This window comes from Globicephala melas, chromosome 3 (genome assembly GCF_963455315.2).
Source record: "Globicephala melas chromosome 3, mGloMel1.2, whole genome shotgun sequence".
Lineage (NCBI taxonomy): Eukaryota > Metazoa > Chordata > Mammalia > Artiodactyla > Delphinidae > Globicephala > Globicephala melas.
The window spans coordinates 154,969,006-154,992,740 of NC_083316.1; the positions used below are offsets into that span (position 1 = coordinate 154,969,006).

Consider the following 23,735-nt stretch of genomic DNA (forward strand, 5'->3'; position numbering starts at 1 on the left):
ATGTATGTAAGTTTATATATATAAGCTTTTGCTGCTTTTAACTTTTTTAAAAAGATTAACAGATGTCAATTTCTTGCCACATATTGACCAGATGTTCCTTAATTATTTGGTTTTAGTTGTGGTGAGTGCAGATCATGGAAGGCAAATAGAAAAAGTGTGGGAAGCAGAATGTTCATAATTGTCTAAAGAACTGAGAAATATGGCTCAAAGTTTGCCTCACAGGGGAAATATGAAATTCAGATAGACATTGCCTGGGAAGAATCCCAGGATTCTAGCTTCTGAAGCTCTGTGGTTGAGACTAAGTTTCATAAGAAAGGGGACGCTTTAGGCCAGCAGGTCCACATGCTCCCCAGGATTGTTGGGGCAACTGAACCAGTAACTCAGGGTAGGAAAGAAGGTCTCCTTTCTTGAGCATTTGCCCTGGGCCAGGCATTTTGTCCTGTATTTCCCCTAGTTCACATGATGGCTCGCTGGTGTTGACAGTATTATCACAACTATACGCATGAGGCCCTGACATAACTAGTGAGAACAGGGGACTGGAACACAGGTCTGTGTCCCTCCAAGGCCACTAGACGGCAGCCCTGGCATCACCTGGGAACTGGTGGGAAATGCACATTCTTGGGCCCCACCCAGACCTGACTCAGAATCTGGGAGCAGGGTACTGCTCTAAGCCTTGTCACATCTCAGTGACACACCCCACAGAGGGCCAGAAAGAAAAATGGCAGGAGTGGAGTTTAAAAGTTAGCATTTTGTAGGAGATGCAGTGGGAATAACATAAAATCCTAGTTGTCTGCTCTGAGAGGTTAGAAAGATAGCACGTACCATGTGAATAGGCTATGTTATTGTAATGAAATGAACACCTGCAAACCTCCCCGGTTGAAAGTGAGAGCCTCTGAGGAGCAGGAGGTGAAGGTAATGGAAAAGACTGGCCACTGGTGCCTGGAGACACTGCTCCCAGTGTTCTGACTCTAAGCCTTCTTGTGGTCAGGAGTTATTGGAAGGTGTATAAAATGTTGCTTAGTCTGTTACTTTGGAAATTAACTAAAAATAGGATGTTTACTTGATACTGAGTCTACTCCAGAACACAGGTCTGATGGAAGTGCTAAGAGAGATCCATTATACTAATTGCAGTGTGTTAATTAGTTCAGTCCCTGTGACCATTCATTTCTTCCCCAGGAGCATCACTGTGTGGATTAGTCTCAAAGACTCTTGAGGTACCTTGCCATGACCTCTTCTCCCTAATTCAGCAGGCATGTTGTGTTTTCACTGGAAGATGTGGGTTCCAGTTTACAGCAGGTGAGGACCAAATGAGGACTCTGTGAACTTAGCATAGAGTGAAGACCTAGTTCAGCAGATAGATGGAAGAAAACTGTCCACAGTGGACACAGTTAATGTTTTCACATCATATGATTTGTGGTTCACTCAACACGTATTTAATGGGTTCCTATGATGCACCAGCATTGTGCACAAGGCACCCTCCTTGTAATGTTTGCCTTCTCTATTGTTTTGACTGAGTTGGTCAACGTGTAAGCACATTCACAGGCTTTTTGGAATTATGGTGAGTACTGTGGTTGGTGAGTGCTGTGGTTGGTGAAGGGGCAAGGATGCCACTGGAGCAGAGGCCTGGAGAGTGAGGTAGAGTTGGCTGTTCAGAGTCCCAGGAGCAGCAGGTGGGGAGCCTGAGACAGGAACAGAGCAGAGCAGAGAGAGGGTACGGGCTGGTCGGTGAGGCTGTAGTTAGTAAAGCCTACATGACTTGGGTGGCGACTTTGGACTTTACTCGAGGTACATGGGGAAGGGTTTCAGCAGAAGAATGATATTTTCTAATTTTGTTTTATGACTGTCACATTGGCTGCTGGCTAGAGAACGGGTAGTGGGAGGCAGAGTGAAACAAGGAGGTCAGGTGGGAAGTTGTCCAGGAGAGTAATGACAGTGTTGCATAGTCGTGGGGATGGGGGGCGGTGCAGACGGCAGATGTGAGATACAACTGCCAAAACTTGCTGACAGATTGAGAGGGATGAGGAAGAGGGGATCCAGGAGAACTCACCTGGCAGTGCCTTCACTGAAATGCAGGAGCAGAAGGAGGGGCTTGCTAAATTGCAGATGCCTGTTAGATGGTCATGTGGAGACGCCCAGGCAATACTCAAGTCTCAGAGAGTCTGGGCTGGAGAGGAAAGTTTGGCAGGCCAGGCAACAGCTGGAAGGTGATATTTAATGCTGTGAAACTGTGTTGACTCACTTAGAGAGTATTGATTAAGAGGACCAAGGTTGTGACCTGGTCATTCCAGCATTTAGCAGTCAGGTGGAAGAGGAAGAATCAGCAGAGGAGACTGAAGACAGGCCCCAGGGAGTGGGAGACCAGGGGAGCATGGTATCCGGGAAACCAAGACGTGATGTGTCTCAGGAGATGGGCAGGTGTGTTGGACAGAGGTTAGAACAGATGTGGGCATTGGATTTGGCCACCTGGAGGCCTGGACAGAGAAGTGTCAGCGAGTGGCGGGGACAGGAGCCTGTCTGGAGGGGGAGATTCCTGGCTGGTGGTTGGGGGGCAAGCACAGGGAAGCATTTGGAGTCTCTTGGAGGAGCAGTAAGTGGAGAGGACTGCGGGGATGTGGGGAGGGTGTCTGTTTTAAGATGGTCTTAGAGCGTGAGTGTAAACTGATGAGATGATCTAGGACGGGTTGGTAAACTATGGCCCATGGGCCAAGTCTGGCTGCCACCTGTTTTATAAGTGAAGTTTTATTGGAACAGCCACACCCCTTTGTTTCTGTATTGTCGCTGGCTGCTTCTACTCTACAATGGCAGAATAGTTTAAGGGAGACCATGTGCTCACAAAGCCTAAAATATTTACTACCTGGCCTTTAGGGGAAAAAAAGCATGCCCTTTCCTAGTGTCGAAGGGATGGAGACCAGACTAGAATCTGGTCTTTGAGGGAGGGAGCGGGGACACTGCTTCCCGCAAACTGTGCATGGAGACCAGAGGAAAGGCAGGACACCCAGGAACAGGTGTGGTATCAGAGTCCTCAGCTGAGGGAGAGGGAGGGTGTGGGTGGGGTCATTCTAATGCACACGGGAATGTTGTTCTCACTTTGGCCCTTCCACTTAATCCTCATTTATTTTGGTCTGTTGGGAAAGCTGCCATGGAAATCTGTGGTAGGAAAAGTTGTGGCCACAGGTTTTTCCTTTTGCTTTTTCCTTGGTATTTGTCAAACCTGAGTACTTTTCTCATATTTCTTGTATTAGTACAATCATGAGAAGTGTTTCTGTTCTTCTCTTAAATTTTCTTTCCTCTAACTTTTCTCTCTTTTTGAATTTTAGAATAATTTAGAGCTGATATTGCCCTTAGGTCTTTTAGTTATTTTCATGGTTAAACAGAGGCCCAGAAGATGAAATAGCTTTTCCACAGTCATAAAGTTTGTGGCAGAGCTGGAGTTGGAACTACAGCATGGTTCCTTGGATGCTGCAATGCCAGACTCAGTAATTCTTTGGGGAATTTGTGCATAATCTCACTCAGTGCTTAGGGAATACCTCTCAGTACACACTCAGGAATGACAGCTTGGGTCAGGCAATTGTTAATATAAATTCAATTTTCATGCTAAATCAAAGTCTCAAAGTATGGGGAATAGCGGTAAACAAGATATGGCCCCTCCACGACTCTCTTGGGGGTGGTTCATGGCAGACAGGGGGTGGCCAAGTGGCAGGAGGCTCTTTTCAGCCAGGAGAACCAGAGTCTAGCTGGTTTCAGGGGCTGACCCGAGCTGTGAGCACATTGCAGTGACTGAGGCCAGAGGTACCTTGCCTCTGACATTTGTTTTGAACGTGGAAACACTGAAAACCATGGTTGATGGGGTTAGTAGTCCCTAATGCTGAGAGTAAAAACTTTTCTATTATTCACATCTGAATAACTGCCGAGTGGCCTCATGGCAGGACAGTGCTAGCAGGTTGTGCCGGTGGCTCGCCGGGGACCTCACAGCTCATGGGGGACTGTAGGTGTGTCAGTCATAAAAGCTGAAGGTCTGCACACCCTTGCTTCCCTGTCCTGTGAGAAGCCCTAGTCCAGCGACACTCTGTAGTCTGTTTTATGTCTGTTTCAGAGTGCTCAGGTGAGTGTCCTTCTTACTAGGGAGAAAGGTCTGATGAAGACACTTTGGCTTTACAGTTCCTTTTGTCCAGAGTGAACCACTGTTAAAGAGGAAAGGCACCCTCCCAGCTGCTCTGCCCCACGCAGGGAGCTTCCACACAGTCCCACTGTGTGCAGGGAGCTCACACATAAAGCCCCTAAAGAAGACACCAGTCTTCTGTACAGGAGGTCAGGAGTTTTAAACACCTGAGATCTTCGTTAGCGTTCCAGCGACATAAGAGCATGGGTTTCCTGGATCCTTTACAGAGCCCTGCTGAGTTGGGAGTATGAGATTGTTTGTTTGTAGTGTTGAGATTCCCCTTGGTCTGGCATTCATCATCATGTTGCCTAAGAAGATGGATTCTTGGGTTTGTGTCTCCTTGGGGAAGTTTCTGACCCCATAAGCCTCAGGCTCCTCTGTGACTCAGAATGGTCATTCCTACTGACGCACAAGAAGGTGGCACCAGACCTGAGAGTGGAAAGTCTCTGCTTCTTCCTGCTCCAGCCCTGCTACATTCTTCAAGTAGGAGGCTTGCCTTCCTTATAATCTTAATCTGCAGTAGTCTCTTCTAGAATGTTCTTTACCACTTACTGTTTTTGCAGTTCAGTGCAAGTATCTGCAGTCTAATTGTTGCTTATCTTTAACTGTATATGTTCTGTCTCCTTACCCCTGTACCCTCTGGTCCCTGCACTGTATTGTATCTCCTTAAATATGTAGGTCCTAAGGCTATTGCTTTTTCAGAATTGACACTCAGAGAAAACACTTGAAGATGGTAATACTCCTGAAAGAGTATTAGCCAAGCTATCAGTGGACTTTTAGAGCTTCTGCCATGATAGAGTTGTGCTCATTCATTTGTTGAATGAAGTGAGTTGGAGATGATCTCTGTGGTCCCTCCAGCCCTGACATCATTTTGTCGTGATGACAAAATTCTCATGCTTAATATGGCAGCTTTCTTTTAGGTTTGTCCTAATTTCAGGTATTAGTAATTAGCAGAGCTGGTAGACTGGACTGATTTGTAGTACTGAGTAACAGGGGTTGATTGGCACATACGCATATCTGGGAAGTTTGGGTCAGCCCTTGCTACTGTGATTAAGAGAAGTTCTAGAGTGTACTTGGGAAGTACTTCAATCTGATTAACATAGGAGTTAAATTTATTTCTCTTATAATGGAATCAAGTTGTTTGGCACTTTAATTTTGTGTACACTAGGCACATTCTTCCTTCTTTCTTTCTCCTCTTTTTCACTGTCATGTTTGTTTTTGTGGCCAGGTGCTGTCTATAGCCAACTCTGATCAGGTGGTGAAAACTAATGAGACCAAATAACAGATTCTGGGTATGGTGATGTTTTAGCAGTCGTTAAAGAAATGGAATCAAGAGTAGACTCTTCACATTCCTAATAGATGAGCTGAGTTAGTTCTGTAGATACTTTGTAGTATTCACAATGATTGTAATAACACCTATAGCATATATTAGGTGCCAAGTACTCTTCTAAGCACCTTTCACATTATCAGTTCAGTTAAGCCTTACAGCTGCAGTGTGGGATAGGTACAATTGTTATCCCATTGACAGATCAGGAAGTGGAGGCAGCGGGGCTGAGTAGCCAGGGGTCACACACAGATGAGTGGGAATACCTGCCGTTGTCCATATGAAAGGTTTGTGCTGTAGTCTTCCAGCTGTGCTGCTACCTAAGGCAGTGATTTCAGATGTTTTTGAAATTGTAATGCCCAGCTGAAATTTAGTTTTGGTATATCTTTCATATGTACATTTATTATTAATTTTTAATAAAATCTTATATTATTACTAAATATTTAGTAAATCCTTCATTGAAGTATTAATGAAGAAAAGTGAACAAATCATAAGAACCGAAAATGCACAAATCTTGAATTATCAGAAAATTAATACACCCAGGGCAAGAAATAGAACATTACCAGCACCACAGAGTCAAGGCCTCCTTTCTCCCCAGTTATAACCACCATTCTGACTCCTGTTTCTGAACTTTTCATGTACTTATTTTTAAAATGAATTAAAGTTTGGGGAAAGTTTTAATTCCCGTAAGTCAAATAAAAACATCCTAGGGTGTTATGAATCAATAGAGTTGATTTGTAGAGTTTGCTTCCTAAATATTTAGCTTAATAGAGATTCTCGTATGAAGAACCCATACCCAAAGTAGAATGATCTTTGTGTTGCACATCACTGTTGGGGATTGTGAAGGGTCTGAGACTTTATTGCGGGTTGAAGAGTGAGCCTGCCATAGTTTTGTAGATGTGGCAGAAGAGAGGAGGCCCTCTGTCAGAAAGGGCCTGTTATGCATGGCACAGCAGGATTCATGTGTGCATCTGTTCCCCTTGCCCCCTACATTCTGAGGGCACAGGTGGATGCTGCATATACCATGGGTTTGTGTCACAGCTTATGAGGGGGCTGCTAGCAAATCTGTCCAACACTTGCCTCCAAGGGGACACTGACCTATTATCCTGGTCAGGAAACAGATCTTCTTTCAACCAGGAGGGAGACACTGTCCACAGTTACAAGGAAGATAGCCTGGGACAGTTTTTGGTACATAAAATTTTATGTCAGTTTTTGACATAAAATGTGGAGAAGTACCGTGAAGAATTGCCTCCATAATGTCCATACCTTGTATGTGCAGTATTTAATTAAGCAGTAGGATGAGACCAGCCTGAGCATTGACCTCAGCTATGCTGAGAGTCACAGATGGACAGATACCATAAACCACGAGTGTCTGTTCCATTTATTCAGTCACAGAGTGTTTCCTGAGTTAGGATTATGAATAAAATATGGTCATTGCCCTTTGAGAGCTTGCAGTCAAATAACAAGTGGTCATCCTACCATTTAACAGGTACAGTAAGTGTGCGTAAGTTCTATACAGCCCCACAAGGGAGAGAGAGGGTGGGAGCGGCCGAGGGCTGGATGGGGCCTCTCTTACTGTGGAAAGAAAATTGCAGTGGCAGTGGGGGGGTATTTTGGAGTACCAGAGGCAGGAGACCAATTAGACTGCCACTGTAGTCCACTTAAGACTTCCTTACATTCCGTATCATGGCTACAACCCTATGAGCTTTGGGGTTTTGTTTACATTAACATATTTCATATTTGATGATACATTGCCTAATCTCAGATCACTTTGTTTCTTCATAACTAGGAATCTCAATTCATGTTCTTCAGGTGCAGGTACTGCCTTTTTCTTTTGCTGTCCAGGCTTGTGCTGCTTGATGTGGCGTCTATACAGTAATTACATTGAAGAGTCTGAGTCTTTAGAATATAACTCAATGAGGAAATTTATAGAATTCCAGTGGACTCTAAGCTCCATGAACCAAGGACTATGTCATTGTTGTTTCTTTTGTACTTGCAGCCCAGCATGGCATGGTGGGGGCTTAAAACTTGTTAACCAAATGCAGAGAATCCCTGTACCATTCTGTAAAAGTCCACACGTTTCAACATTTTTAGGGATAATATTATGTCTTCTCCTGTTTTTATAAGTGAAATCATGTAATAATTAAACTCGTGTGTGTGTGTGTGCGTGCACGTGCGCGTGCGTGTGTGCATGCAAGAGAGAGAGAACGAGGATTTGAGGAAGGAGGGAAGGAAGGAAAGAAAGAAGGAAAGAAGGAGGAGAAAGGAAAGAAGAAACGCCATATTACAGGTGGACCTCTAATTGGAAGAGCATTGGACTAGGCATTACCCTGCCTAGTTCTAGCCATGTTAATATCATGAACTTGTGGTTTGACCTTGTACAAAGTCCTCATCTTTTCTTGGCCTTATATTCTTTATCTGTACAATGAGAAGGTTGGACTAAGTGTTCTACAAGGGTTGTTTCAAATCTGTCATTCATAACTTTAAAATGCATCCACAGGGAATTCCATGGCAGTCCAGTGGTTAGGACTCCACACTCTCACTGCCGAGGGCCTGGGTTCAGTCCCTGGTCGGAGAACTAAGATCACACAAGCCGTGCAGCGTGTCAAAAAAAAAAATGCATTGATAAGTGCAAATGGTGAATAGTACACCTTTGTTATGTATAACTATATATAAAATATATACATATAATTATATAATTATGTAGAACCCTATAAAATTAGTTGGGATTACAAGAATGGAGAAGGTTGTCTGTAAGATTATTTTCTAAGTAAATTTATAAAACTAAGTAAATTTATAAAAATTTCAAAAGGAGAATGTTAGTTTGGAAACTTGTAGAGTGTGTAGTTGATAGGGGTCATCACAGCTGATGGTGTTCCTATGAAGAATCCTTGGGTGGTCTTTTCCATTGATTTTCTTCTTTTGGTCACATCAGCTGTGGACCCTGGTCCCAATGTGGGTGCTCTGGTGAGTGAAGAGACCCTGGGGACCTTGATGCTTTGGGTCAAGCACAAGTCTGGCCCCAGCCCTTACCTCTCTGCTGAGTAGGGCAAGGTCTTCATCCTGCCTATCACAGGTGGTGTGAGAGTCCTTGCTAGGTGAGGACTTGGCCATGTGCTGGAGTCTCCAGTGTGCTTGGAATCCAGACCATATCCTTGCTGTCAGTGTCCTAGTATCTCTAGTCCAAGTGTGATGTCCTATTTTAGGCTCATCTATCCACTAATTTGTCCCCCTCTCCTTCAGAGGCAGAGTGACCTTGGCCGTAGTACAAACCGACCTAGGAACCAGATGAGCAGAGACATCTGCGTCCACACCTGGCCATGCTCCTATTATTTAGAACTTGAGAAGCAATGGGTCCCTGGAAAACTTTCATTAACTTCTCTCTCACTAAAATTTATGACTGATAAAACTAGAGAAATTCTTGTCAACTTTCCTCTTTCTAGTATAATTGAGATCAAGAAAGAAGCTTCTTATTTTATCTTCAGTTCTATTACCATCCTGGAAAAGGACCACAACAAGCACTGGTTCAGTTCCTTGCAGCCTAGTCGAAATGTCGTTTTCAGCATCATCGAGCATTTCTGGAGAGAGATGCTGTTGTCCCAGTCAGGAGCTGCTGTTGAGGAATCATCCACCCCCATGACCAAGGGGAAGGAGTTGACTGGTCTGATGGCCTGTACCCAGAAGCGTCTGGAAGACACAGCCAGAGTCCTTCACCATCAGGGCGAGCAGCTTGACAGTATCTCGAGAGGCCTGGACAAGATGGAATCTGACCTGGATGTGGCTGACAGGTAAACAAACACTGTAATCATAACCTGACCTTTGGATGGCTGAGGTATGGTATCTTTTCCATCATCCCATATCTATTACACATTCAGCCTTCTGAAAACACATGCTGTGCCCCTGTTGTGGACAGTTACACTGGGCTGACTGCTGTGGGCGTGCAAGTAATGAGGGCCAGCGTTCGCTAAGTGTGCAGTATGTGCCAAGGACAGTTTTAAGTGTTGAAGGGGGATTACCTCACTGAATCAGCAGACAAGTCAAGAAGAGTGTGTTGTTCTTCATTTTACCCATGGGGAAACTGAGGCTGAGAGGCCGGGTAATTTGTTCAAGATCACACACACTAAGTTCGTTAGTGTAGTTTATCTTAATTTCTTTACCATAGCTGTAGAGCAGCAAGGTTTGAGCCAAAGCATTTTGGCTTCAGAAGCTACCATCTTAGCCACTGCACTAGCCACTCTCAAACCTTCAGTCTTGGGGGCCACTCCATCCACCTTAAAAACTGAGGACCCAAAGAACTTTTGTTGATGTGGGTTATATATACCGATATGTACCATATTTTTTTAAAACTAAGAAATTAAATAATTATTTATTTAAAAAGTACAATGATAAATCCATGACCTAGTAACATAAATAACATTTTTTTAATGAAAAATAACTTTTATAAAGCAAAACGTGTAGTGAGAAGAGTGGCACTGTTTCAGATTTTTGTACCTCTCTTTAAAATAAAGCTTAGCAGAAAACAGCTGGATTCTCATGCCTGCTTCTGCAGTCAGTCTGCTGTGATTATCACAGGTCACATGGTCTCTGGAAACTCCACTCTACACTCATGAGAGAATGAGAGTAAAAAGCCAAATAGCCAAATAGTGTTGTGGTATTGTATGAGGTGACTTTGACCTCCCAGACTCCTTTGGAGGGTCTCAAAGACCACACTTTGAGAAGCGCTGCACTGACTATAAGACATATAAGGTAAGTCAGGGATCTTAGAGTCTAGTAGGAATAACCTCTCCCCCATGTCTGGAATGGTTGCTTGAGAGCTCAGGATGAGGTGGCAGCCTCTCAGTGATGGGCCCTGAATGTGGGCCCCCTGTCTCAGACCAGGGCTGCATGGCTGCTGTTCGTGAGACCCCTTGCCTCTGAGTGACCCCACTCTGCAGTTACCACCTGTTGCTATTTCTAAGCACTATGCGGTAAAGGGCATCGTGCTAGAGCTACAGGGAACAGGGCCCTGCATCTTATTCTTAGAGGGGGTGCTTATGGTGGTTGAGATGTAAGATCACCAGACCTTTGTGAGTTTTCCTCATGGGAACATGGCTAGACATTTTTCCACCCTCCCTTGCAGTTTGGGGTTTATATGACTGAATTGTGGCAGAAGTGATGTAGGTCACTTGCAGGCCTAGTCTCTAAAAGCCCTGCTACCCAATCTCTAGTACTGTCTTCCCCTTTACCTGCTGGAATCCTCCAGGACTCGAAGGCCCTAGGACAGAAACATTAGTTAGACAGAGTTTAGGGCCTCAAATGGCTTCCCAGAGCAGAACGCTGACCCCAACCCTCAATTGGGCTACAGTGTGAACAGGAAATAATCCTCTATTGGGGCTAGGCCCTTAAGATTTCGGGAGTTGTTATAGCAGTCAGCCCTCGCAGAATAACACAACATTCCTGTAGGAAATTGAGACACCTATTAAATATCTTCAATACGTAACAGGACATAGAGACCAGAGATTTAGAAGAATGTTCATTTGCACTGGAAATCAAAGAAATGCACACTAAAATAATGGAAATCTAGGTTTTAATGATCAAATTAGTAACAATTAAAAGTAAGAATACACAATACCAACTGAGGATAGTGAATAAGCATTTTCATACACTGCTTATTAGGAATGACAATTGGTATAATCCTTTTGGAGAACAATTGGGTGGTTTGTAAATCTTCTTTTGACAAACAACAAAGTGAAAGGATGAACCTGAGGCTGGGAGAAAGTATTTGTGATACCTACCCATATCCCAACAAAGGATTAATACCCAGCTAGTTAAAGGCAAAATGAGAAAAAGGCAATTCAGCAGAAAAGTTAGTAAAGGCCGTTGACTGGAGTTTAGGCTAAGAACCTCCTATAACAGAGATCCAAAAATATTGTGGTTGAAATAAGTTAGACCTCCATATAATGATCCAGAGAAGGTAGTTATCCCAGGCAGATAGAAAGCTCTGCTTTAGGCCTTCACCTCTGGCTGCATGTTGGCTAGAAGGTCTCCTGTCTTATCACATGGCACCATCACTACATCAAAAGTTGCTGGTATCACTCATTCACAGCCAATGGGAAAGGGGAACAAAGAGGGAGGCCAGGGAACACAGCCTTGTCTTTAAGAAGGTGACCCCAAAGTTGCACATATTACTTCTGCTCATATCCTACTGGTAGGACTTAATCTCATAGTTACACCTAGGAACAAAGAAGCGGGGTAGTTGTGAGAGATTACTCAGGCATTCCATTATGGAAGGAAGAACAGGAAAATGGACACAAGGCATCATTAGTTGTCTCTGCCACAGTGTCTCACAAATGAGAAATCCCAAAAGACCAATGAAAAGGGAGTTTAGCATCCCTAGTGATTAGGGAAAGGTAAATTAAACCAACACATGTATTAGTTGGGTAGCACCAGCTGTTGGTTAAGATGTGGGGTGATAAGAACTCTAATGTTTTTGTCAATAACATGAAATGGTTCAGCCACTTAGGAGAGCAGTTGTCAATACCTAGTGAAGCCAGAGGTGCACAGACCCCATGACTGTGACCTTGCTCTTTCAGATGTGTATCTTAGGGAAACATTGGCACTTGTGCACAGCATGTGTGGACATGAACTTTCATTAAAGGATTGTGGATGGAAGCGAGCGATTGCAGTCAGTTGCTTCTCAAGGGGGATTGGGTATATAAGCTATGTTTTAGTCACAAAATAGACTAATTCTTTCATGGTAACTGTTATATGTTAGATCTATACATATCAGCTTGAATAAATCCCAAAGCAGTATTAAAAAAACAAAGCAAGTTGCAGAGAGATGTGTACAGCAGGATACCATTTATAAGGCTTTTTTTTTTTTTTTTTTTTTTTTTTTGTGGTACGCGGGCCTCTCACTTTTGTGGCCTCTCCCGTTGCGGAGCACAGGCTCCAGACACGCAGGCTCAGCAGCCATGGCTCACGGGCCCAGCCGCTCCGCGGCATGTGGGATCTTCCCGGACTGGGGCACGAACCCGTGTCCCCTGCATTGGCAGGTGGACTCTCAACCACTGCGCCACCAGGGAAGCCCTATAAGGTTTTTTTTTTTAATATGCCAAATAATACTATAGGAAAAACATTGAGTTAAAATATGAAAACCTGAACAGGAAGGGTGCATGCAGGGCACCATACTGTGTAGCTCTGTGGTTAGTTATCCAGAGAGCAGCTGACTGGTGTTCCTGGAGTGGTCTTGGGGTTCATGATGCTCTTTGGCGTGGGTCCTTTCAAGCCGATTGTGGTAGGCCCTCAGTGAGCTCTCTAATTTGTCCATCAGAGCTGGGGAAATTTCCTGTATTATTTCTTTGATAATTTTTCCCCCTCAGTTTTTAAAATGTGTTCCTTTTGGAACTTCTCCTTTTTTTGTTATCTGACTTCCTGAACTGATCTTCTAATATTGTTCTCATTTTTCATTCTCCTCATCCTTTTGTTCTGCTTTTATTTCTTGAATTTTATCTTCCTAGCTTCTATTTCTGTTATCATGTTTGTAATTTCTAAGACTTATTTTTTGTTTTCCAATGTTCCTTTTGAATAGCAGCCTATTATTGTTCATGGACGCCCTATTCTCTTATCTCTTGGGTTGTTATGGATAGCCTTGTCTTAGTATGTTATGTCTTGTATGGGAAGGCCTGGGTGGACTGTGAAATTTTTGGTTCTGCTGAAAAGGGCTGTGGTCACAGTGTTTGAGAGCAGTGCTCTGTGGTCTGAGACTATCTGGTCTCTCTTCCCATGACAGTCCTAGATTTATGCAGTTACAGTGTTTTCAGTAGTCTTCACAAAATGTGGTCTCTTCTCTTTCTCTCTCTCTCTCTCTCTCTCTCTCTCTGTTTCTCTGTCCCTATGTCCCTCCTCCCCTCTCTGTCTCCCTTTCTATCTCCCTGGCCCCCTCCCTCTTTCTCTTTCTGTACTGAAGGGTGAGTTTTATGAATTCTAAGGTTTTTGGAATCTCTAATCTGATTAGATTTAAAGCGACTAATAACTCTTATTTCAAGTGGTATAGAAGGCACTGATGATGTGGCAATGGTGATATGTAAAATAATCATCATGGGATACTCGTAATCAAATATTTTAAAAAGGCTCTGAGTGACCATGTATTTGATACCTAATAACATTTTTGTCAAGCTAATGAGTAATGAGATTGGCTGGCTGCTCTAACTCTACTGGACAAAGTGTGGAAAGGAAAGGATGAGTTCAGAGTGCCCAATAATGACCTGAACATTTCTATATCTGCCTTGAAAGAAAACCTTAGGTCCCGTAGCTGCAGCACTGAGATTTCTGAAATTCAGATCCGGAGTGTCATCCTGTAAGTGACTAAATTACAATGTAAATTGAAATCTCAAATTTGCATGGTGTCTGCTGTTAAACTGAGGGTATTGATAGGGGAGAAATGGGATCCTGAAAATTGGAATGTAGACATATGGGAAGATCCTGATGAAACTGAGAAAATAGAACCCCTAAATTCTGATGAGTCTTCTTTGCCAGTAGAAGCAGCCCTTCCTCCCCTATCTGAGGTGATTAACCACACTTTGCCTGAGGAAGCTGTAATGGCCTCCCCCGAGATAATTGCTTTGCAAGACGGTGCAGATTTCTTTCAAGACCCACCCCCACCACCCCCCTTTGCTTCCAGGTATATTGTTAGAGTTAAGTCTCAGCACAGCCCAGAAGATGAGGCATAAAGTGTGGCCCATGAAGAGGTGCACTGCACTCTGAAAGAACTACATGATTTTTCCAATTTATACAGACAGAAATCCTGTGGGAATGGATATCTTGGGTGTGGGGTGATGTTGAGAGGAATATGAAGTTGGATGGGGCTGACTTTACTGAAATGGACCCACTAAGCAGAGATCCTGGATTTGGTACCATGGCTCGAGGAGTTAGAAAGGCTCTAACAGTTTGGTTGGTTGGCTGAGATGTGGACTAAAAGGTGGCTTACTCTAAATGGAGTCTGAAATGTCAGAACTGCCTTGGTATACTCCAGAGGAAGGATCCAAGACTGAGGAAGATTGGAATGGTAGAATAGATTTATTATGTGAGATCTCCTCACCCATCCTGGCAGGGTCCAAGAAGACACACTTTTTACCATGACTGTGAGAAATAAATTTTTAAGGGGAGCCCCAGCATCCTTGAGCTGTATGGTTGCTCTTCTCTGTAGGCCAGAAATTACAGTGGGAAGTGGCTGGGATCTGAGCTGGGAAGCCACTGAGCTGGGATCCTTAAATGCAGCAGGGATAATTGGATCCTGGGGTGGCAGGGCTAAGTGGTAAGCACTTAATCACCAAAGACAATTGGGGTTGGTTACCATAATGGACAGCAGAGTCAAAGCAGCAATCAGAATAGTCTGACTCCCAGAGACCTATGGCATTAGCTAGTTGTTCATGTGCCCCTAGAAGAGAAATAGTTGGGCAGTCTGCTCAATTCTTACTTGATCTGTTAAGCAGAAGAGTTCTAGGTCATGTGAACAAGCATCTAACCTGAATTTAAAAAAAAAAGTCACGGCTCCTTAATTGATTTCTAGATTTGACCCGGTTTACACACCCAGAACACCTTGAATGACGGGGAAGGTGGGTCCCCTTGTGGAAGGACCTCAGTATGCTACCAAATTTTGTACTGTTAATCTTTCTCCCAGCCTTTCCCAGAGAGACATACGGCATTTTACCAGGGTGACTGTGCATTGGGGAAAAGGAAATCAGATTTTTCAGGGACTACTGGACACTGGCTCCAAACTGACACTGATTCTAGGAGACCCAGAACATCACTGTGGCTCACCTAGGGGCTTATGGAGGTCGTGATCAGTAGAGTTTTAGCTCAGGTTCATCTCACAGTGAGATGGCCCCTGAACCCATCCTATGGTAATTTTTCCTAGTTCTGGAGTATATAATTGGAATAGACATACTCAGTAACTGGCAGAATCCCCACACTGGTTCCCTGACCTCTGGAATGAGAGAGATTCTGGTGGGAAAGACCAAGTAAAAGTCACTAGAACTGCTTCTACCTAGAAAAATAGTATACCAAAAGCAATTTTGCATTCCTGGAGGGATTATAGAGATTAGTACCACCTTCAAGGACTTGAAGGATGCATGGATAGTGAGTCCTACCCCATCTCCATTCAGCTCACCTATTTGTGCAGAAAAAAGATGGATCTTTCAGGACAGTGGATTATCTTAAACTTAACCAGGTGGTGACTATAATTGCAGTTGCTATTCCAGATGTAGTTTTACTGCTTGAGCAAATTAACACATCCTCTGGTACCTGGTATGCAGCACCTGCTCTGGTAAATGCTTTTTTTCCATCCCTGTTAGTAAAGACCACCAGAAGCAGTTTCTATCAGCTCACAAGGCCAGCAATACACCTTCACTGTCCTACTTCAGGGGTATACCAACTTTTCAGCCCTATGTCATAATATAGTTCACAAAGATCTTGATGCCTTTCTCTTCCACAAGATAGCATGCTATTAATGCTGATTGGACTGAGTAAGAAGTAGCAACTACTCTAGACTCATAAGACATTTGCATGTCAGAGGATGGGAAATCTGACAAATTCAAGGGCCTTCTACTTCAGTGAAATTTTTAGAAGTCCAATGGTGTATGGCTCATTGGAGTATCTCTTCTATGGTGAAGGTTAAGTTGTTGCATCTGGCTCTTCCTACAACCAGAAAGGAGGCACAATGCTTCTTAGTGTTTTGGAAGCAACATATTCCTCATTTGGGTTTGTTACTCTGGCACATTTACCAAGTGACTCGAAAGCTGCTAGTTTTGAGTAGGGCCTAGAGCAAGAGAAGGCTCTGAAACAGGTCCAGATTGCCACAGAGCTGCTCTGTCACTTGGTCCATATGATCCAGTGGTATATGATGGGTCAGTGGCAGATAGGGGTGCTCTTTGGAGCCTTTTGCAGTCCTCTGTAGGGAATCACAGTGCTCACCCTTAGGATTTTGGAGCAAAGCCCTGCTATCCTCTGCAGATAACTACTTTCCTTTTGAGAAACAGTTCTTGGCCTGCTACTAGGCCTTAGTTGAGACTGAACACTTTGGACTTTTCAGCTTCCAGAACTGTAAGAAATATTTGTTGCTTAAGCTACCCAGTCTGTGGCAGCCCAAGCTGACTGATAATACTCTGGAAATCTAATTCTCCTATGCCTCAGGGGTTGCTGGGTTTTGCTTGCTGAGGGTTGGAACTGACTTTTTGTGACTTTTCCAAATTATTTTTTCAAAGTGTGTATTCCTTGTTAAGTGTGGTCACTGAATTTCCGAAGAAGGAAAAAGTAAATAGGTCTTGTTTCTCTCAATTCCCTCCTGGCTGGGAAGCCACTTCAGCTCATGGTGGTAGAAAACTCTATGCCAACCTCTCAGCAATCAGAAGCCCCAATCAGACTCACAGTCCCAGTTTTTGGAGGAAAGGTCTTTATTGCCCACCCTGGCTTCAACAGGCCATACTAAGAATACTTGCGGCTGTCCCACAGCTGCCAGTTATGGATTTGTGGGATGGGGGTTGGTAGCTGCTACTGCTTGAAAGCAGAAGTTGATTGAAATTTATTGGTCTCTCCATCAAACTCACTGCTGGATGCTGCAGATGTTCTACTTGACCTAGAGTTCCAAAATAGTTGCTTCAGACAGTTCTGCCAGTTCCTTCATTTTGCTGGAGGGACAGATTCCTGCAGCTTCCTATTCCACCATCTTCCCTGCTGCCACTAACTGTATGGCTTTCATGAATAGATGCTGCCCTTCATGTACCATTTCATTCTGGGGCAGATTTCATGGAGGTTTGCTGTTTTTCTGTATTTAGCAGTTTTCAAGGTAATGACTTTGTTCTTTATCCTCAAAAGATGTTCAGTTATTATTTTTAAAATCCTTTTGAATCCCTGGATTTAAAAATATTTGAGTTTCAATCCGTTGCAATTAGTATCTTATTGATCTTTAAACTTCCATCTTTGAGCATGTTGTGACATTTTTAATCCAATAATTTAGCAAGGAGTAATGTCTAGGATTGTAAACCTTAAATTATATAATATCATGGGTTCCTGGACAGTTCCTGTGACCATTTTTTACACTTTAAATATAACTGTGTTGGGTGAATGGGCAGACAAATACCAGGTAAAGTCCACATTACAGAGCAGAAGCAAGGGGTGGCGCAGAACGTCAGAGTGACTGGAGCAAGTCTTGTCAGTGAGGTTGGCATCCAGAGGCTTTATTTGCAGCTGCCTCTTGGGAGGGAGTTAAGAGCTCTGGTTCCCTAATGCTCATTCAACAGCCATGCCATTCTTTAATCAGATCTTCACCACTTCCTCACATTCTGTGGTAAAATAAGGACTACATAGTGAATTTTTAGAAAACAAAGTTTATTTACATATATTAAAATTCTGGATTAGACACTTCCTACTTTTTGGTATTATGTATGTCAACCGAGAAAAGAGGCACAGCTAAAATAAAAGAATTTATTTGGTGTCTTAGAACCATCACCTCAGTTGTTTGTCAAGAATTGTGATTGGAAGATATAATTACAATTTACGTTTCATTGGGTTTCTAAGCACTTTGCATAGGATACTAGGAAATCTATTGTTGGAGTGTCCAGATTTTATCTTGGAAATGTGGCCATAGCAGTCATGTGGTCAGCCATCTGCCTTTGCCCAGTACAAGAGTAAAATTTGGTTCATGCTATATCAGCATAAGGTGGAGGTCAAATCCAAAATGCAGTCTGTTCTGTTCAGTTAAGCACACAGGTTCACACATGTCTCTTTAAGTGAAACGAGGACGTGTTAGTAACGCAGACTTGATCGCAGTTTGCTGGAATCTACTTGGTGAAATAATTGGTCTGATTCTGTTTTCACTGGGGTTTGTGAGTAAGTAGTATTGTCCCAGTCTTTATATGTTGGAAAATGCCTTTATTTTACTGACACTCTGAACGATAATTTGGCTCTTCACAGTTGAGCCAAATTTAGCTCAACGTTTTGAAGATGTTTTTCCATTGTCCTCTTTGCGTATGTTATTGCTAAAGAGAATTTACTGTTTCTTTGTGGCTAATGTTTTTTTTCCCCTATTTTAGATGTTTTTTTACTCCATTGTGTCTGTGTAGATATTTTAGAACAGCTTTCTAATTTACATACCACAAAATTCACTCATTTTATATGAACAATGATTTTTAATAAATTTACAGAGTTGGACAAACATCACTATAGTTCAATTTTAGGACATTTCCATCACCCCCAAAAGTTGCCTCAAGCCCATTTGCTGTCACTCTCTGTTCTCACCCTAGCCCAGGTCACCACTAATCTATCTATTCTCTTTTCTCTATTGTATAGGGTATTATCTTATGGGACTCTGGACATTATATTCTGTTTTAGCAGATCTTTCTTTGACACATTGCCCCGGGGAGCAAGAAGCTGATTCTTCTTACTGCCATGTGGGGATGAGAGTCCAGATTCTTCTCTTGGCCCTAGTTTATGCCTTGGGATGGAAAAGGACACCTGTTGCTACTGACTGGGAGTGGAATTTCAGGTTTCCCCATAGGCCTCTGCTAATACCACCCTGATTGGGAGAATGAGGGCTGTCTTGTTACCCCCTCCTGGCCTATGTTGACCTGTAAGGTTTCCCTCATTACTGCTGGCTCCTCACATGGCCTTCTCTGACACTACCCCAGTTAGGAAGAAGTACCCCTCAGTGCAGGTAGGAGAGGGTCCATGTCTAGGCTCCTCATGTGGTGTTTGCTAATGAGGGTGGGAGTGGGCTGCACTTCTTTCTAGGGAGTTTGGCTGGAGTAGAGCTGTTATTGACTAAAAGTTCTCTGTCTTGTCAGCTTCCCCTTTTCTATAGGGTAGGGAGAGTAGGCTTTCTTTTATTTATTTATTTATTGTCTGTTTATCCAGGTTTCTGGCTTCTTCAGGACTCAGTTCAGAATATAGTAAATAAAAAGAGAACTCGCTTCCTCAGAGTTTCTGAAGTCCTGAGACCTACCAGCCTGACTTTTTCTCTCCACTCTCCATAATCTTATGTGTGTTTCATATATAATATCCAGGGTTTTAAGCTGTATTTAGTGGGGAGAACAGGGAGAAGCGTATCTGCTCTATCTAGTCCTCGAATTGGAAGGCCTTCAATAGATCTTGTCTTGTATCCAGCCAACTTTCTGAATTCGTTTATTAGTCCTAGTGGCTTCTGTGTGGATCTGTAGGATTTTCCACCTGCAGAATCATGTCTTCTGTGAATAAAGATTGTTTTACTTTTTTGCTTCTAATCTTGATGCCTTTTATTTCTATTCCTTACCTAATTGTACTATCTAGAATTTGTAATACAGTGTTGGCTGGAAGTGGTGAGTGCAGACATCCTTTACTTGTTCCCAGTATTAGGGGAGAAAGCATTCAGTCTTTCACTGTTAAGTTTGATGTTGCCTGTAGGTTTCTGATATCAGATTGAGGAAGTTCACTTCTATATCTGGTTCATTTAGTGTTTTTATTAAGAATGAATATTGGGTTTTATCAAAAGCATTTTCACCATCTATTGAGATGGTCATGTGGTTTTTGTCCTTGATTCTGTTAATACAGTGTAGTATCTTAATTGATTTTCAGATACTAAACATTTCAGATATTTTTGTTCTTTTGATAAGTCCCACTTGGTCATGGTACATAGTCCTTTTGGGTTTGGTTTGGTAACTTTGTTGGGGATTTTGTGTCTGTAGTCATGAGGTTTATTGGTCTGTAGTTCTCTTTCTTGTGATGTGTTTATCTAAATTTGGTTTGGGTAATACTGTCCCTCATCTGTAGTTTCTGGAGAAATTTGTGAAGGATTGGTATTATTTCTTCTTTAAATCTTAATAGAATTTACCACTGATGCCAACTGGGCCTGAGTTTTTTACGTGTGTGGAGTATAATTACCAATTCATTTCTTTACTTGAATAGGTATATTCAAATTTTCTTTTTCTTCTTGAGTCAGTTTAGTAGTTTGTGTTGTTCTAGGAATTTTAAAATGTTATCTAAATTGTCTAATGTTGTAGCGTGAAGTTCCTTGTGGCTTCCTTTATAATCCTTTTCATTTATGTAAGGTCTGTATTAATGTTCTGCTTTCATTCCCAATTTTAATAATTTTTTAAAAGATTATTTATTTAATTTGGCTGTGCTGGGTCTTAGTTGTGGCACACAGGATCTTAATTGTGGCGTGTGGGATCTTTTAGTTGCGGCATGAGGGCTTCTTGTTGCCACATGTGAACTCTTAGTTGTGGCATGCATGTGGGATCTAGTCCCCCAACCAGGGGTCAAACCTGGGGCCTCTGCATTGGGAGCGTGGAGTCTTACCTACAGGACCACCAGGGAAGTCCTGATTTTAGTAATTTTTGTGTTCTTTCTTCTTGGTTGGTCCAACTGAACAGTTTGTCAATTTTGTTGATATTTTCTAATAATTAATTTTTGTTTAAAATGATTTTTCTTTTATATTTCTCTTTTCCATTTCATTGATTTCCTCCCCTCTTTAATTTGCTCTTCTATTTTCTTGTTTCTTAATGTGAAAGCTTATGTTTTTGATTTGAGATCTTCTTTTGTAATACAGGTTTTATGGTTATAAATTTCCCTCTAATTACTGCTTTAGCTGCATCCCATAAACTTTGGTATGCAGTATTTTTATTTTTATGTAGCTCAGACCATTTTCTAATTGTCCTCAGGATTCTTTCTTTAACCTATTGGTTATTTGGAAGTGGGTTAATTTCCAAATATTTGTGGTCTTCTGAAATTGCGTTCTGTTGATTTCTATTTCATTCCATCATGGTCAGGGAACAAAGATACTTTGCATTATCTAAATCTTTTTGAATTTATTGACACCTGTTTTATGACTTAGCAAGGAGCTGGCAAATGACAGCGGACTAAATTCATCCCACCTCCTATTTTTACAAATGAATTTTTATTGGGACACAGCCATGCCCATTCATTTGTGGTTGTTTTCCTGGTCTAATGGAAGAGTTGAATATTTGTAACAGAGACAGTTGGTCCTCAAAGCCTAAAATATTTATTGTTTGGCCCTTTGTATAAAAAGTTTTCTGACCCATGGTCTAGCATAGCATCTATGTGGGAGAATGTTCCATTTATACTTGAGAAGAGTGTACATCCCAGTGTTGTTGAATGAAGCGTTATTTAGATACCAGTTAGATGGAATTGGTTGATAATGTTCAAGTGTTCTGTATCTTTGATGGTTTTTTCAGTCCATTTTGAGAGCAGGGCATTGAAGTCTCCAACTATTATTGTTGAATTGTCTATTTCTCCTTCAATTCTGTCAATGTTTTCATAATGTATTTTGTGATTCTATTGTTAGGTGTGTATATATTCATAATTATTGTTTCTTCATAATGAATTGACCCTTTTATCATTATAAAATGACTCTCTTCATCTGTGTTAATTTTAAAAAAATTTTTATTTTGTCTAATAACAATAGTATAACTCTATACCTCCCTTAGGATCACTGTTTGTGTGGTGTATCTTTTCTCTTTTTACTTGCAGTCTATATCTTTGAATTTAAAATGTGTCACTTATGAACAACATATAGTCTGATCTTTTTTTTTAATCCAGAGTGACAACTTCTGCCTTTTGATTACAGTGTTATTCATTTACATTTATTCTAATTATTGGTATGGTTGGATTTACTTCTGTGACTTTGCTATGTGTTTTCTATATGTCTGTAGCTTTTTTCTTTCTGTTTCTCCTTTACCACCTCTGTGTGTGCATTAGATTTTTTTCTAGTGTACTGTTTAAATTATTTCATTAGTATTTTAAAAATTATTTTCTTAATTGTTATGTTAGATATTACAATGTACATATTATGATCTATTTCAGATTAATGCCAATTTAATGTACTCCATTATAGCTTCATTCCCTCCCCTACCTTTGTGCCATTGTCATATATAGTACATCTATATATATTTTAAACGCAATAAAACAGTACTATAATTATTACTTTGTACAGTCTTGTATATTTTAAAGAAATTAAGAGAAGAAAGAAAAATATAGAATATTTTATTCTAATCCAAAAACTGCTTTCAGTACACATCATTTCTACCTGCGGACCTGAGTTACAATCTGTTGTCACACTCCTAACCCCCTTTTATGCCATTATTTTTCATATATATTATATCTTTATATGTTATAAGCCTCAGTATAATTTAAAATTATTATTTTATGCAATTATCTTTTAAATCAGTTAGGAAAAGTAAACAAAATACTTATATTCTCTAATTACCTGCATGATCTCATTACCAGTGCTTTTTGTTTCTTTGTGTGGATTTGAGTTTCCTTCTGGGGGTGTCTTTTATTTTCAGCCCAAGGAACATCCTTTAGTCTTTTTTTCAGGAAACAGGCTTGCTAGCAGTGAAGTTTCTCAGCATTTATGTGTTTGGTAATGTATTTTCCCTGATAGTTTTGCTGGTGTAGAATTCTCTACTGGCAGTTTTATTTCTCTCAGAACTTGGCTTTTGTCATCCCATTACCTTCTGGTGCTCATTGTTTATGATAGAGGTCAACCGTTAATATTATTATGATTCCCTTATTCATGATAAATCATTTTTCTGTTGCTGCTTTCACAGTTTTCTCTCTCTTTGGCTTTCAGTGGTTTAACTAGGATGTATCTTACTATTGTTTTAATTTAAGAAATTCCATTTGGTTCTTTTTTATATAATTTCTCTGATTTGATAGTCTCTGATGAATCATTGTCACTATACTTTTCTTTACTCTTCTTAACATGGTTTTCTTTAACTCTTGAACATTTATAATTACTTCTTTGACATCTTCACCTCTTAAGTCCGGTATATGAGTGCTCTCAGAAATGGATTCTGTTGACTTTTTTCCCTACTCCTGTGTATGAGTCACATTTTTCTGTTTCCTTGCATATCTAATACTTCTTTGTAGAAAACTTGGCATTTTAAATAATACATTGTTGCAACTCTGGATTCTGATCTCCCTCCTTGCCACAGGATGGTGGTGTTTGTGGTTGTTTTTATTTGTTTACTCATTTTAGTAATTTGCCTGAACTAACTCTGTGGAGTGTGTTTCCACTGTCATGTGCAGCTTTTTTATTTTTGTTTTTTTTTTATGTTTTAATTTTTAAGCATGGTTTTAAGGCTTGGTTCTTGGTGGTTGTCCCTGCATCAGCGTAGCTTAGTGGTCAGCCATTGATTAGTCAGAGGTTATGTTTAAGTGCCTTGTGCTGACAAGGCTCTACCCTTTGCCATTGGATCTCTGTGTAGATTTGGGGAATAC

At 41.5% G+C, this 23,735-nt stretch overlaps 1 protein-coding gene across 4 annotated transcripts in view; it reads left to right on the forward strand.

Moving 5' to 3' along the window:
* SNAP47 (synaptosome associated protein 47) overlaps positions 1 to 23,735 on the forward strand; it is an 86,072-nt gene that overhangs the window by 2,106 nt on the left and 60,231 nt on the right. For all 4 annotated transcript variants that reach the window (XR_009563525.1, XM_030844822.3, XM_030844819.3 and 1 more), the window contains exon 2: positions 8,727 to 9,271. Coding sequence is in view for 3 of the 4 variants with exons in the window: in XM_030844822.3 (XP_030700682.1) it covers positions 8,727 to 9,271 (545 nt within the window). In the remaining variant the exon portion in view is untranslated. The remainder of the gene's footprint in view (positions 1 to 8,726; positions 9,272 to 23,735) is intronic.